At 41.7% G+C, this 15,084-nt stretch overlaps 1 protein-coding gene across 1 annotated transcript in view; it reads left to right on the top strand.

The window, feature by feature from the left end:
* The window catches only part of WDFY3 (WD repeat and FYVE domain containing 3), a 197,175-nt gene that overhangs the window by 110,457 nt on the left and 71,634 nt on the right, over positions 1-15,084 (top strand). Inside the window, exons 25-31 of the mRNA XM_014949934.1 lie at positions 2,122-2,274; positions 5,034-5,107; positions 5,205-5,366; positions 7,063-7,157; positions 9,340-9,460; positions 10,782-10,999; positions 13,647-13,882. Coding sequence (XP_014805420.1) covers positions 2,122-2,274; positions 5,034-5,107; positions 5,205-5,366; positions 7,063-7,157; positions 9,340-9,460; positions 10,782-10,999; positions 13,647-13,882 — 1,059 coding nt within the window. The remainder of the gene's footprint in view (positions 1-2,121; positions 2,275-5,033; positions 5,108-5,204; positions 5,367-7,062; positions 7,158-9,339; positions 9,461-10,781; positions 11,000-13,646; positions 13,883-15,084) is intronic.

The raw sequence follows: 15,084 nt of genomic DNA on the forward strand, positions 1-15,084 counted from the left end.
GGGTTGAAGGAGGAGGGAGCCAGACTCTTTTCAGTGGTTCCCAATGAGAGGACAAGGGGCAACGGGCACAAGTTGGAACATAAGAGGTTCCACTCAAATATGAGGAGAAACTTCTTCACAGTGAGGGTGACGGAACCCTGGAACAGGCTGCCCAGGGAGGGTGTGGAGTCCCCTTCCTTGGAGATTTTCAAGCCCCACCTGGATGCTCCTGAGTAACATGCTCTGACAAGCTCTAGGCAATCCTGCTTCAGCAGGGGAGTTGGACTAGATGATCTCTATGGTCCCTTCCAACTCTAGAAATTCAATGAAATTCAATGAAATTCAATGAAAAGCCTGGGAGCTTCTGTCTCCATGACCTGCCAGCGAGAGAGGAGGATAGGGACACGTGAAGAAAACCAAACAAGTGGACTTCTAGAATCACCATTTTGAGGATACTGCACAGACTTTATAGTTAGTGATGCTATTTGCTTTCAAGCTGAAGACTTCTTAATTCTCCATCGGGATATGGAAAGTGCAGTCAGTTGTGTGGAAGGACTGGTTGACTGACTTTAGGTTTCTTATGAAAAATGCTTTACTGAAACAAAACTTGTGCTGTGGTTTGGGCAGTATATTTAAAAATCTTATAATACCAATGACTAGTATAGTTAAATCAAAATGTTTATTCCATGTAGCCTGTTGCAGACCTTGGCTTACCTTAACCAAACAAGTCTGGACAGTGTCCTCCTTGCACCGTAAGCAGTTGGTGGATTATCACATACGACCTTAAACTTGACTTGTATTGACCTCAGCAAGTAGCATTCTTTGAGAGAGACTCCCAGACACCTGTATTTCTTATACTGTTTCAAGGAGGAGGATGAAGCTGAACACACCAGTATATTGAGAGTTTAGCAAGTGTGGAACAGAAGACAAGACATAGTAATAACACATCTGGCAGCTTGTTCTTTGCCAACGTTGACCTCAGCAAGTAGCTTTGAGAGAGACTCCCAGACACCTGTATTTCTTATACTGTTTCAAGGAGGAGGATGAAGCTGAACACACCAGTATATTGAGAGTTTAGCAAGTGTGGAACAGAAGACAAGAAATAGTAATAACACATCTGGCAGCTTGTTCTTTGCCAACCCAGATTATAAGAAGTTAAAACAAGAAATGAGGACTGAAGGGCTGAGATCTTCACTCATGCCTAAGGCAGCAAAGGGTAGCAAGAAAAAAAGAAAGGCTTATTCAGATTTGTGTTCTCATGGCTACTTTTCATCAGTGCCTCTCGTTTGTGCAGGCACTCTGGGGGTGCAATATCTAGGTCTGCCATGTTGTGGTCCAGGAACTCCACTATCTGAGAACATATCATGGGTTGTCTAAAACTGTGACTGACTACAGGAGAGCAGAGAGGGGTTGTGTGCACCTAATCCTCAGGGCATGGGTACCCTCTGCAGTGTAAAAGAGATGGTTTATGAGCTGTTGGGTGTCCTGGATGTGCCCCTTCTCTAACTAAACAATGCTACTTTCCAGCTTTTTCATCAAGAGTATCAACGATCAGACATATTTAAGGGTCTTTTCAAAAGGGATATGGGCGACAAAGCTGGTGAGGGGTCTGGAGAATAAGTCTGATGAGGAGAGGCTGAGGGAGCTGGGGGTGTTCAGCCTGGAGAAGAGGAGGCTGAGGGGAGACCTTCTTGCTCTCTCCAACTCCCTGAAAGGAGGGTGTAGAGAGGGGGGGGTCGGTCTCTTCTCTCAAGTCACAGGTGACAGGACGAGAGGAAATGGCCTCAAGTTGCCCCAGGGGAGGTTCAGGCTGGATATTAGGAAACATTTTTTCACTGAAAGGGTTCTCAGGCATTGGACTGGGCTGCCCAGGGAGGTGGTTGAGGCCCCATCCCTGGAGGTGTTCAAAAGACGGGTTGATGTAGTGCTGGGAGGTCTGGTTTAGTGATGATGCTCCTTGTTTGTTGTGTGGGTGTCTATTTTTGTCAAAGTTAGGTTGACGGTTGGACAAGATGATCTTTAAGGTCCCTTCCAACCTAGAAGATTCTGTGATTGTGACATTTCACCCATACTTCTTTGTGCTTAGACCACGTTGCTGTGTGTCCACGGGCTACTAATTCCCTTTCTGCTTTCTTGTTCAAGTTGCTGGCAATGCTGTTGAAGAAGAAACGATCCCTTCTGAACAGCCACATCCTCCATCTGACCTTTTCCTTGGTGGGGACTGTCGATAGCGGGCACGAGACGTCCATTATTCCCAATTCTGCTGCCTTCCAGGATCTGCTCTGTGATTTTGAAGTATGTAAAGCTGCACAAGTGATGCTGGATAGGGATTAAGTCAGATGCTGGTAGCATAGCTTAAATATCAAACAACAGCAAACTAGGTTGCTATCCTGAGAACTTACTATTTCATATACAGTACAGTAAAGCAGTCGAGCGACAAGGTTATTTGTAACTTTTCCTTTCCCACTTGAATCAGTGTAGGAGCAATAAATGCACACCACAAATGTTTCTGCTTTTTGTTGCTTAGAAGATATATTTTGTAGTTTTCTGTTAGCAACTCCATTTAACCTGTGTATTCTACTGCAGTACGTGTATCGAGGCATGAAAGATGCATTGAAAATAACAGTAGGAGGTAAACTTCCAGCATAGCACATAAGAATTACCTTACCATACGTGTCCTGCAAATTTAATAGTAAGGCAGTTAAAATTCTGCTTGCACAACTTAGGAAATATTGAAGTGGTGTTGTGCTAAACTAAGGAGAGTAGAGAAGTTCAGAAAGAAATGGTAATGGAATAGAGGCTGATAAACCACGCGTAGAAGTCGTTGTTTAGTGTTTGCTCCTTTGGCATTATCTGTACCTGGCACAGACAGAGTTAAAGTATTCTGATTCACATATACCAAAATAAATAAATGAAAATACTGTTACCACTACTAATCCAGCTATGAAATACTGAATTAACAGCGCACGTCCATCTTGCATAAATGGCTTTATGGACTTAGCCATTTCCTTTTTTGAGACGTTTATTTGAGTATTTCAGAGCACTCCTGGAAACTTTATTTAAGGGTCTTGTCTATGAAAACCTCCTGCTGCTTCCTATAGCCTTTATTCTAATAAAATCAACTGGCCTTGTCAACTTCCTTTTTTTTTTTTTTTTTTGAGAGCTTAAAGGTCATTAATCACCCAACTTCCCCCCTTGCCAAGATCAACAATGCGCTATAATTATGGCACAAAGAAAGAGGGAATGAAAAGGGCATACCTGAGCCTCTTTTTTTTCTTTTAAACCTCAGTGGGGATCTAATAGAGAGGAAATTTGTCACACAGCAGATTTTCCTTTTTTTTTTTCTTTGAGGTGTAATGTTAAACCTAGAAATAAGTTTGTGCTGTGTCGAAACCTAAGTTCTTCAGTATCACGTAACTAGTTGTTCTTGAACAAACCTTCTAAATTACAGTAATGCTTCTTTTGTGCTCACAAAATTAAACCTAGACTTAATAGAATTTATTACAACCACAAGAGGTAGTATTTGTGGTAGAGGTCTTAAAATAGATGAACTGTTTAGCAGAGAGAAGAGTGTGAATCACAGCCCAGCTCCTTTTACAGTGAGGCATGAATTTTGCTGAAGAATACTCTTCTTTTTTTTTTTTTTTTCCCCTGTTTTTATTTTTTGTCTTTCCCTTATAAAGGAACCAGCAACTGTGAAGAAATGGTAATGGACAGCTGTACACAGCTGTACAAGAGAACCAATTTCATAATGTTTTTTTTTCTTTCCCTTATAAAGGAACCAGCAACTGCTGTACAAGAGAACCAATTTCATAATGTTTAGTTCATGTCTGTCTTTTTTTCTTTTCCCCTTGAAGACCAAGGACAACTGGGAAAGGAATACAGTTAAGAGAATAAAAAATGTGCAAGTAATAGGGCTGTGAGTCACTAAGAAGAAACTTGCCAAAAGCCTCCAGTTTTTGGCTTGGACTTTTTTTTCTTTTTTTTCTTCTCTATTCAGAAATCAGTGACCCAAGCATTACACTTAGTTCATGTCTGTCTTTTTTTCTTTTCCCCTTGAAGACCAAGGACAACTGGGAAAGGAATACAGTTAAGAGAATAAAAAATGTGCAAGTAATAGGGCTGTGAGTCACTAAGAAGAAACTTGCCAAAAGCCTCCAGTTTTTGGCTTGGACTTTTTTTTCTTTTTTTTCTTCTCTATTCAGAAATCAGTGACCCAAGCATTACACTCAGATTGGATAAACTAGATGCTCTTTCTCTTAAACTAAGCAGGGAAATGTAGAGATTTTTTTCTGTCATTATGGTTGATAAAGGAGAGGAGAAGAAAAAATGAGAAAGCTCTTCGTTTAATCCAGTTTTATACACCAGAACACAAATATTAATTATGCTTTGTTCAATAGCAAGTCAGTTTTAAGATTTGCAGCTATAACTGGGAGCTTTCTGGCTTTTGTAACTTTTATTACTTCTATTGATTGAACAATTGATTTTTATTTTTTTTTTGGTAGAGGATCTAAATCATTTAAAATGGTGTGCAGGAAATGTTGGGTAAAAATAATAATATGAAAAAACCAAACCAAAATCAGGGAAGACCTTGAGTTTAATTTTGGCAGAAGATGGTAAGGTAATTTTACAATGAGAAAATCTTCACTTAAGCCAAATAACCTGAACAGGGCATTTCACATCAGCTTTGTAACCCACAGTAACTCCTTTGGAAGACGTCATCGCACCATCCGTTTCAAGAGAAATTCCATATAGTATGTGACTTTTTTATCCAGAACTCTTCAAAAGTTTTCACCGTGATACGTTTACAGAGAATATGTTTGGTACCATCTGCATTTCTGTAGTTTTTACTAGTATATTTATCTGAAGTTGAAGAATAAACAATTGAGAACCTCGCAATGAGCTTTTGAGTGCCGGGGTCAGATAAATAGTCACGTAGAAGAACAGTTTTAATCTCTTCAAGCCTTTCATATCCTCTGGTGTATTAATTTCAGCTTTTGATCTTAAAAGTGGATTTGTGTACAAAGCATGTCATTGTTTGTTCTGTACTTCAGGTCTGGCTTCATGCACCCTACGAGCTTCATCTGTCGCTATTCGAGCACTTCATCGAACTTCTCACCGAGTCAAGGTACAATGGGAGCCTAGAAATGAGACTTGCAGTGTTAGGAAAGATGTAGAGGATGCTCCAATTTTAAATTGCCACTTCTTTTCTTCTCTTCTTCCAGCGAGGCAGCAAAGAATGCCAAGTTAATGAGGGAATTCCAGCTTATCCCAAGACTGCTCTTGACCCTTCGAGACATGTCTCTGTCCCAGCCTACTATTGCTGCAATTAGTAATGTGCTGAGCTTTTTGCTTCAAGGCTTCCCTAGCAGCTACGACTTGCTCAGGTAGCCCACACTTGTGATAATTCTGGCTTTTTTTTTTTTGTTATGTTGGTGATATTGGTCAAAGACCTTATAGACCTTATCAATGCCTACAAGTATCTCAAGGGTGGGTTGAAGGAGGAGGGAGCCAGACTCTTTTCAGTGGTTCCCACTGAGAGGACGAGGGGCAACGGGCACAAGTTGGAACATAAGAGGTTCCACTCAAATATGAGGAGAAACTTCTTCACAGTGAGGGTGACAGAGCCCTGGAACAGGCTGCCCAGGGAGGTTGTGGAGTCCCCTTCCTTGGAGATTTTCAAGCCCCACCTGGATGCTCCTGAGTAACATGCTCTGACAAGCTCTAGGCAATCCTGCTTCAGCAGGGGAGTTGGACTAGATGATCTCTATGGTCCCTTCCAACTCTAAAATTCAGTGAAATTCAGTGAAAAATGCTCAATGGTCATACCGCTGTGGAGTAAGGAACACGAAATGTTTATGTACTGACTGAAACAGACATAGGCAATATTTTTTTGAATGTGCATGTTGAATTCAGTTGGTATCTAAACAGGTATGACTGAATGATTAAACTGGCTTAACGTTCTGCATGTGAAAAATGAAGGGGCTGTATTGCAGCTCCCTCGTTCGTGTGAAGCACCGAGCACTTTTCTTAAATATCATTGAATACTACTTGGGATGGAGTATAACGATACTTTTGGCTAAAACGGGGCTTTGATTACTCTCCTGCATGAAAGGTTTAATTCAAAATTTTTTCTTAATCATCACTGCATAAAAAAAACCAAAACCACAATAATTTAAGGCTATCAGATATAGTACTGTTAATTCTGACTGATGAAAATTACATACATAACTGCAGTGCATACGTACAGGAGTATTTGAAGTGCCTTTAACCTTGATAACTAATTTTTTCTCATCTCCTGTTTCATTATAATGGAAAAATTGGGAGTTCTTTGCATATGAGTGGTCAGTGGTCAATGTGGTCAGTGGTTTTCAACTTCTCACTTTAAGTGCAGTTAAAGGTAGCAGAAGCATCAACCTGAACAACTTACCTGTCATTGTTTTAATTATGCATGATAAAAACGTGATTCAAGAATAAAAGCTTTGATTTTATGCTTAAATGGTTACAGGGCAGATTGTGGAATGAGTGGTCTCCTTCCTGGAAATAAAAATGAAAGATATTGTATAACTTGGGAAAGGATGTAGTAGCTAGGGACCATTTCAGGTTAGTTTGAGAGGAAAGGGGAATATATTGCATCTCCTTTCTTGGAGTAGCACGTCATTGTCTTGTTTTGGGAAAACCATGACCTTGTGTTACATCACCTCAAGCTATAGGCATGAATGTTATACCTGAGTGAGTAAACCACTGGTTTTGATGTAATACTTCAGCTGTAATGCTTTGAGAATAATGTTTTGTCCTCCTTTACCTTGTGGTGTTCCCTTTACTACGACTCCCAGTTGCCTTTCTTGAAACTTAGCACTTGCAGGGTCCCTTGCCTGCAAAGATTCTGTTCATTACTAGACATTAATTTACTTTTTGGCTAGTAACTTTAGATGGAGACCATTTTTCTCAACCTTCAGATGTGGGATGGTTTTGGTTATCTCCCTCTCACTAGTGTTACAGCGTTATATTTAAGGTGAATTATTGATAGATGAGAGTGCACCTGTCATATCGATGAATGATATTTTTTCTGCCCACATCAAGGTTTGGACAGTTCATCTCTTCCACTTTACCTACCTTTGCGGTCTGTGAGAAGTTTGTAGTCATGGAAATAAACAACGAAGAGAAGCTTGACAGTGGTGAGTGATGGCTCAGAAGCGGTAAAAGGGGAAATACTTTGTGATCTCTATGTAAAATGTAGAAGTAATATCATTAGTAATATCATAATTTTATTAAGACCTGGCTGCCAGTTGGTTGTGGTACTTTGATATCATTAGTAATATCATAATTTTGTTATGACCTGGCTGCCAGTTGGTTGTGGTACTTTGGTTTTCAATATTACGTGCAAAGCAGTGCAAAACCCATCTACTCTTCCTTTTGTTTCCTTTTAATTTAACACTGCGTGGTTTTGTTCTGTTTCCTCCTCTTGCTCCTTCACATCAGCTGTGCATCTCTGCTGCTTTGTGGGGAGAGAAAAAAAGACAAAGAAGGATTACGAGGTGGATCTGCCCTCCAGCTGTAGGGGAAGTGGAAGAATTAACTACGACAGCCTGTTTATTTATTTTTTTTAGGCAAAAAAAAAAGTTCTGCTGTCCTTCAAGAATGCTTGTATTGACTTGTTTTGAGACCAATTTTACCCTTGTTTTCTTAAAGAAAAAAACCTTATTCAATTGTGTTTTCACATTCTCACTGAATAGAAATGTTTTAGCCCCAGAGTGGGTGTCACCCATATAACTAGATGGGAGGGCTCAAAGATCCCACATTTCTACATTTCTTGGGAATATACAGGTGCAGAGGGACAAGTGAGAGAAGTGTTTGTGCTTTGCAGTTACCTTTTTTGGGGTCTGGGTTCCCAAAGAACAAAGTTTAGGCAGCCTGCACATTCCTCATTATCCCCCTGTACCTCTCCTGTTCCTTTTGAATACTTTTGCTTATTGCAGTCTCAAAGATGATTAAATTCGAGATTTTTAGTGAAAAAGAGGGAGTGGGTGCTGCAGAGAGATCCAGATTGGTGTACTCACTCTAGACCAGCTGTGGTTTTTTTTTTTTAAATAATGTCAAAACGCGGTCCTCCTTTGACAGCATAAAGTGTAATAAGAGGGATTTACAAAATAACTGTGAAGCCAGTCCTGAGCTGCACCTATTGGCTTGTTTCTCTTTAACATCTTTATCAATGATCTGGACGAGGGGATCGAGTGCACCCTCAGTGAGTTTGCAGATGACACCAAGCTGGGTGGGAGTGTTGATCTGCTGGAGGGTAGAGAGGCTCTGCAGAGAGATCTCGACAGGCTGGATCGATGGGCCGAGACCAACAGGATGAGGTTCAACAAGGCCAAGTGCCGGGTCCTGCCCTTGGGTCCCACCAACCCCCTGCAGCGCTCCAGGCTGGGGGCAGAGTGGCTGGAGCTGCCTGGCAGAAAAGGACCTGGGGGGGTTGGTCAACTGTTGGCTGAACTTGAGCCAGCAGTGTGCCCAGGTGGCCAAGAAAGCCACCAGCATCCTGGCCTGTATCAGGAACAGTTGCGCCAGGGTAGGTTCAGGCTGGATATTAGGAAAAATTTTTTCACTGAAAGGGTTCTCAGGCATTGGAATGGGCTGCCCAGGGAGGTGGTTGAGGCCCCATCCCTGGAGGTGTTCAAAAGACGGGTTGATGTAGTGCTGGGAGGTCTGGTTTAGTGATGATGCTCCTTGTTTGTTGTGTGGGTGTCTATTTTTGTCAGTTAGGTTGACGGTTGGACAAGATGATCTTTAAGGTCCCTTCCAACCTAGAAGATTCTGTGATTCTGTGATTCTGTTTTGCAGTGTGTTTTCCAGCTGACAACGAGTTTGGGGTTCTGTCAAAAAAAAGGAAGCTAATTTTTCTCCCCATTTTTTAGATTTGGAGGGAGTTGGAAAGCATCAGGCTTTTTCTTGGGATCACCCTCCCACTTCCTCCCAGTTGCACAATGCAAAATCTAACTACCATATTGTGGGGAGGGGAGCAAGGGGAGGGGTGTTGATTGTTTTTATGTTTCTACCTGCCAGGAGTGATTAGCTTAGCTAATTTGGATCCCCTCAGTTTAGATTACTGAAGCTGCAATTCCCTTTTACCCGTTCTTCAACCTGACCAACCTCAGTGGGACAGTGATAATGGGGCACCAAGCATTTTTGGGCAGCACAGAGCAGGCTGACTGCCCCTTAGCACGGCTTCCTCACAGCCTGAGTGAGTGCAATCAGGGTGCATTTGCTTATGTATGGAGTTTATCAATAGCCTTTAAAATGCCCAAGTTCCAAAAGTCTAATTTTGCCTTTTTTTTTTTTTTTTTTTTTTGTCCTGTTTAGGAACAGAGGATGATTTTGGAGGACTTGTTTCAGCGAATCTTATTCTACTGCGGAACAGGCTTTTAGATATCCTCCTGAAACTCCTGTATACATCTAAAGAAAAGACAACTGTTAATTTGCAGTAAGTAATAAAAACAAACAAACAAACAAAAACCACAAAAAAACCACAGGGAGGTAAGGAAAGGATATAACTTTTTATTTCAAGGGGGAGAATTATACAGCCCCCATTCGATTCACTAATTGAATTGCATCATTTTATAGGAACTGTTGAAGGATTTATACAGATGTCACTGAATTAGCTTTGAGTATGCTAGCAGAAATGGCATACATTATGATTATCTTGTTGAAGATGTCCCTGCTCGTTGCAGAGGGGCAGCTTTGAGTATGCTAGCAGAAATGGAATACATTATGATTATCTTGTTGAAGATGTTGCAGAGGGGTTGAACTAGATGATCTTTAGAGGGCCCTTCCAACCCAAACTATTCTATCATTCTATGATTATTGAGGTAGCAAGAATGACAGTACTAAGCAGATGCTGGTGGAGCTAACACATATCTTTCAGCAATTGCATTAACTGTTTTTTGTTTCAAATCTTTTTTTTTTAAAAAAGAAGTTCAAGACCATGGTTGACAGCATTAGTAGAAACTTGTGCTTCAACTTAGGAACAATAGAAGTAAATGTCATCAGGAGAGGAAAATGTAGTAGATTTGGGGGGAGATTGCTTGCTGCTTATCGTTACTTCATGGAAGAAAAATAGCATTTGTAAAAGTGAGGCATTTTGTGGATGTATGGCATATGCAGATTATGTACTGATTGACAGAGCGTCAGTTGATGTACAACCTGAATCTGTTGGGGCTTTTTAGCAATATTGCTTTAAAAAAAAAAAAAGGAAGGGAAAAGATCAAAACAAACTGTATTCTCATATTCTTCCAAATATTCCCAAACAACTCTTCCTTTAATAAAAAAACCAACCAAACAAACAAACAAAAAACCCCACAACCTTTCTTTTTTAATACAAGTTTATTAAAAAGGGTTGTGAAAACTCTGTGCCTGTGTATGGCTCAACAAAAAGGATTTGGAAATTATAATTAGTGGACAGATGTTTCCAGTTCAGCAGTCCACATTTGTTATCAAAAGCAGCAATTGGAGAAATCTCTTGCAATGGATTAGTCCCATAGACCCAGGAGCTATATTTAGTCTTCCCTTTCTGCTAAACAAATACACTGAATGTGCTTCATTTTAAGAAGATTTGTTGAGCAACATTTCTCGTTGTGTAGCAACTTACTGAAGAATTCACTTAACTCTTTGACAGATCTGAATTTTCTTTGAAGTTTGCCTTATGGTGGAAAACACTGATTTTTGCTATCTAGTAAGAAACTAAATGCAATAAAACATGACTTTATTTCTTTTTTCTTTTTTTTTTTTTCCCCTCCTTTAATTAGGGCTTGTGAAGAACTGGTCAAGACACTGGGTTTTGACTGGATTATGATGTTTATGGAAGAACATCTACATTCCACCACGGTCACAGCAGCCATGAGAATTCTTGTGGTCCTGTTGAGTAACCAGTCCATCCTTATCAAATTTAAGGAGGGTCTCAGTGGTGGAGGCTGGCTCGATCAGACGGATTCCGTCTTGACCAACAAGATTGGCACTGTGCTAGGTATGGTATCATCTCACCCTTTCTTTCCCTCTCACCCTTTCTTTCCCCTCTTTCCCTCCCTCTCCCTGCAGCCACTTTTGCAGGTTCTTAAAGCCTCATTTTATCCAGGTTATTAGATCTTCCCGTTGCCCCGTGTGATCCAGAATTCAGTGTTTGAGGCTTGAGTGCCATTCTGAGCCATTCTGAGCATATTTTGAAATAACAAATGTCAATTCTGTGTAGCCAGGTGTAGTGGCTTCTTCCCACAGACCTGTTGGGGTTTTTTTCAGTCAAAATAAGATAGTGCTTTTCAGGTGAATGTCTATTCAGACCCTGAAGCAAACCCGTTGGCATCAAATTTGCATCTTTCATGAGTCTGAGTAGGCTTTAGATCAGGGCAGTGGTCCTAATAGTACTTTCAACTTAATTCTTGTTCCTAAAATGAGTCTACAAGGAGCCACCTCTCTGTGTTGCAGCATTATATGAGCTGATTCTGTGCTGGAGATTTTTCCAAATTGGTTTATTATAAAGAAATAATTGTGAGCTGTTACTGAAGTAGTCTTACTGCAGGAAGAGGGCTTTTCCTGAAATGAAAATGTAAAGCCCATTTTTTTCCTACTTTGTCTCTTTGAAATCTGTCACAGTATCTTATGCTATCTTGTTATTTTTGCATAAATGAAGCTGTCTATAAAGTCTGTTTATTTACAGTGGTTTCCCATAATAGATCCCTCAGGATATCCGTCTACAAAAATAGATATTGCGTTATTAATGAATTGGGAAGACTAAGGAAAACAGTTTTTCTGCAACCATATTACATGTGTAAATATTTAGTGTGAACATACTGTAGCATCTGTTGTTTGGATAATTCTGATTAAGGTCCTGTATTTTATGTAATAAACAATTTTTGCACGTGCATGTGCCTTTAAATTTGAAAAACACCGATATTTTACAGAATTGACTGTTGCTTATTCAGTATCCACTTTAAATGTCCAATAAGATAAAAATTTTCTTCAGTCACAAAATCTTTCTAAATGAGATTTGGATTTACAATCACATTTGGAGAGCGTTTGTAGAGTTTTCCTATTTTTCTTATTTATAGTATCACTTCCATGGAATCCAAGCTAGACTGTGACCAAACAGATATTTTTAAACTTGTGTCTCATCAACTGATAGTGACAGATTATCTGATTTTCATATCCTGTGTTTTTTAATAAATTGCAACCCACTGGAGCCAAGATTTCTCATGAAACCAAGTACGAGCCTTTTTTTTTTTTTTTCTTTTTTTCCCCTCAAATTAGGATGGAATTCCTGCAACTTTGTAGCAAAGATTTCAGTAGTCTGATTCCTGGGATGTGTTTTCTGTTTAAAAAGTCTGATGGAAAGAATATCTACGTTAGAGCCTCAGAGAAACAACCTGAGCTCATTGTGCTGATGCAGAGCCTGAAATAGTCTTCCTGCCTCCTTCCTCGTTTGAAAATAAGCACTTCTGCTTGATTTTTTAATAGGAAAATGGAATACCTAGCTAGAGGCAGGGTCACAGAAGGTGAATTTTGTGCCTCTGGCAGCACTTAAGATTAAATAAGAGCATTTAATGCTTCGTACCAGCTGATTAATCGGTACCAAAACAGCTGAAACAAGATGCCCCTGAGACACTGGAAACAAAATTAGCTGCCCTTTGATTTCAATGGGGCATTGGATTGCTACTTGGTGATATAAATCTGTAACTGAGATTCAGGTGATGCTTCCCTCTCAGACAGATAAATACTTTTTTTTTTTATTATTATTATTATTTTTTCAGAAGCTTGAGTGTTTTAACAGTCTGAAGTTGGGATGGCGGTCAGAATGCAGTAGTGTCAGGCGGTCTGTATGGAGCAGTGTCATCTATGTGGCACCAAAAAGCGATAGTTTCCATTTTTTTACAGATAAAATTAAACACCCGAAGTGAAATTTCGTCATACGTGTGTGGCAGTCTGCACACATTCCCTTTTTGCAGCATTAATTCCTGAGGAGGTACCCTCCCAAGTCCACTTCTTGAGTAAGAGCGAGCTCCGTAGGCGTTTCCTTATTAACATTGTTGACTCACCTTGAGTACTGTGTCCTGTTTTTGGCCCCCTACCATAAAAAAGACATTGAGGTGCTGGAGCGGGTCCAGAGAAGGGCGACAAAGATGGTGAGGGGTCTGGAGAACAAGTCTTATGAGGAGAGGCTGAGGGAGCTGGGGTTATTCAGCCTGGAGAAGAGGAGGCTGAGGGGAGACCTTCTTGCTCTCTCCAACTCCCTGAAAGGAGGGTGTAGAGAGGTGGGGGTCGGTCTCTTCTCTCAAGTCACAGGCGACAGGACAAGAGGAAATGGCCTCAAGTTGCCCCAGGGGAGGTTCAGGCTGGATATTAGGAAAAATTTTTTCACTGAAAGGGTTCTCAGGCATTGGAATGGGCTGCCCAGGGAGGGGGTTGAGGCCCCATCCCTGGAGGTGTTCAAAAGCCGGGTTGATGTAGTGCTGGGAGGTCTGGTTTAGTGATGATGCTCCTTGTTTGTTGTGTGGGTGTCTATTTTTGTCAGTTAGGTTGACGGTTGGACAAGATGATCTTTAAGGTCCCTTCCAACCTAGAAGATTCTGTGATTCTGTGACTTTTTCTATTTTTTTTTCTATTTTTCTTTTTGATCTTAGGGTTCAACGTGGGCAGGAGCGCCGGCGGCAGGTCGACGGTCCGGGAGATTAACCGGGATGCTTGTCACTTCCCAGGCTTTCCTGTCCTGCAGTCCCTTCTCCCCAAGCACACCAACGTCCCTGCCCTCTATTTCCTCCTCATGGCCCTGTTCCTGCAGCAGCCGGTCACTGAACTGCCCGAAAACCTGCAGGTCAGTGCGCCGCTCCTCACCAGCCGCTGTAAGCAGGGTTGCCAGGTAGGGGTGATCTAGTAAGATATCCATGTCGTTCTGTCTGTCCTGCCAGAAAATAAGGGATTTAACCAGGAACCCTCCAGGAGGGCCAATGGGATCCTGGGCTGCGTAGGGAAGAGTGTTGCCAGGAGGTCAAGGGAAGTCATTCTCCCCCTCTGCTCTGCACTGGGGAGGCCACAACTGGAATCCTGCGTCCAGTTCTGGGCTCCCCAGTTCAAGAGGGACAGGGAACTGCTGGAGAGAGTCCAGCGTAGGGCACCAGAGATGATGGAGGGGTTGGAGCATCTCCCTGATGAGGAAAGGCTGAGAGAGCTGGGGCTCTTCAGCCTGGAGAAGAGAAGGCTGAGGGGAGACCTCATCTATGTTTCCAAGTTCCTAAAGGGAGGGTTGAGGGAGGATGGAGCCAGACTCTTTTCAGTGGTTCCCAGTGAGAGGACGAGGGGCAACAGGCACAAGCTGGACCATGGGAAGTTCCACTCCAATCTGAGGAAGAACTTCTTTGGGGTGAGGGTGGCAGAGCCCTGGCAGAGGCTGCCCAGGGAGGGTGTGGAGTCCCCTTCTCTGGAGATCTTCAAGCCCCGCCTGGATGCTCCTGAGTAACATGCTCTGACAAGCTCTGGATGGTCCTGCTTTAGCAGGGGAGTTGGACTAGATGATCTCTATGGTCCCTTCCAACTCTAAAAATTCAGTGAAATCCAGTGAAATTCTTCTCTGCAGCTGATTTCACAGTCACGATGCGGTGTTTGGTGCCGAGCCCCTTGGGGTGGGAGGACAAAGTATGGTGGGAGTATATGGAAGCCAGCCTCTTGCTGTTTCCTCCAGGTCTTGTTTTGGGGTCAAATGAGAAGCAGGGTTTGGGCAGGTAACGGTGTGAGCATGGAAGGGGGCATCGTTTTTTGCTTGCTTTCTTTGTTGTTTGTTTTTTTCCAAAGAAGTGGGGAGTTGCTGTGTTAAAGAGAGTTCACGGAGTTGGAAACAAAACAAGGGGGCTCTTATTTTAGAAAATCTCTGTAGTTTTGTAAGGAGGAACCTCAGTGGTTGCTGGAAACCTATTATTCTTACTCTGAACGGGTTGATTTTGGAATTCAGACCAGAAGGTATTCTGGTGGAGAAGGACTCTTTGCCAGGAAGGGTAATGATAGGACAAGGGGAAATGGTTTTAAATTGGGAGAAAAAAGATTCAGATTAGATCTCAGGAAGAAATT

This window comes from Calidris pugnax, unplaced genomic scaffold (genome assembly GCF_001431845.1).
Source record: "Calidris pugnax isolate Ruff unplaced genomic scaffold, ASM143184v1 scaffold42, whole genome shotgun sequence".
Lineage (NCBI taxonomy): Eukaryota > Metazoa > Chordata > Aves > Charadriiformes > Scolopacidae > Calidris > Calidris pugnax.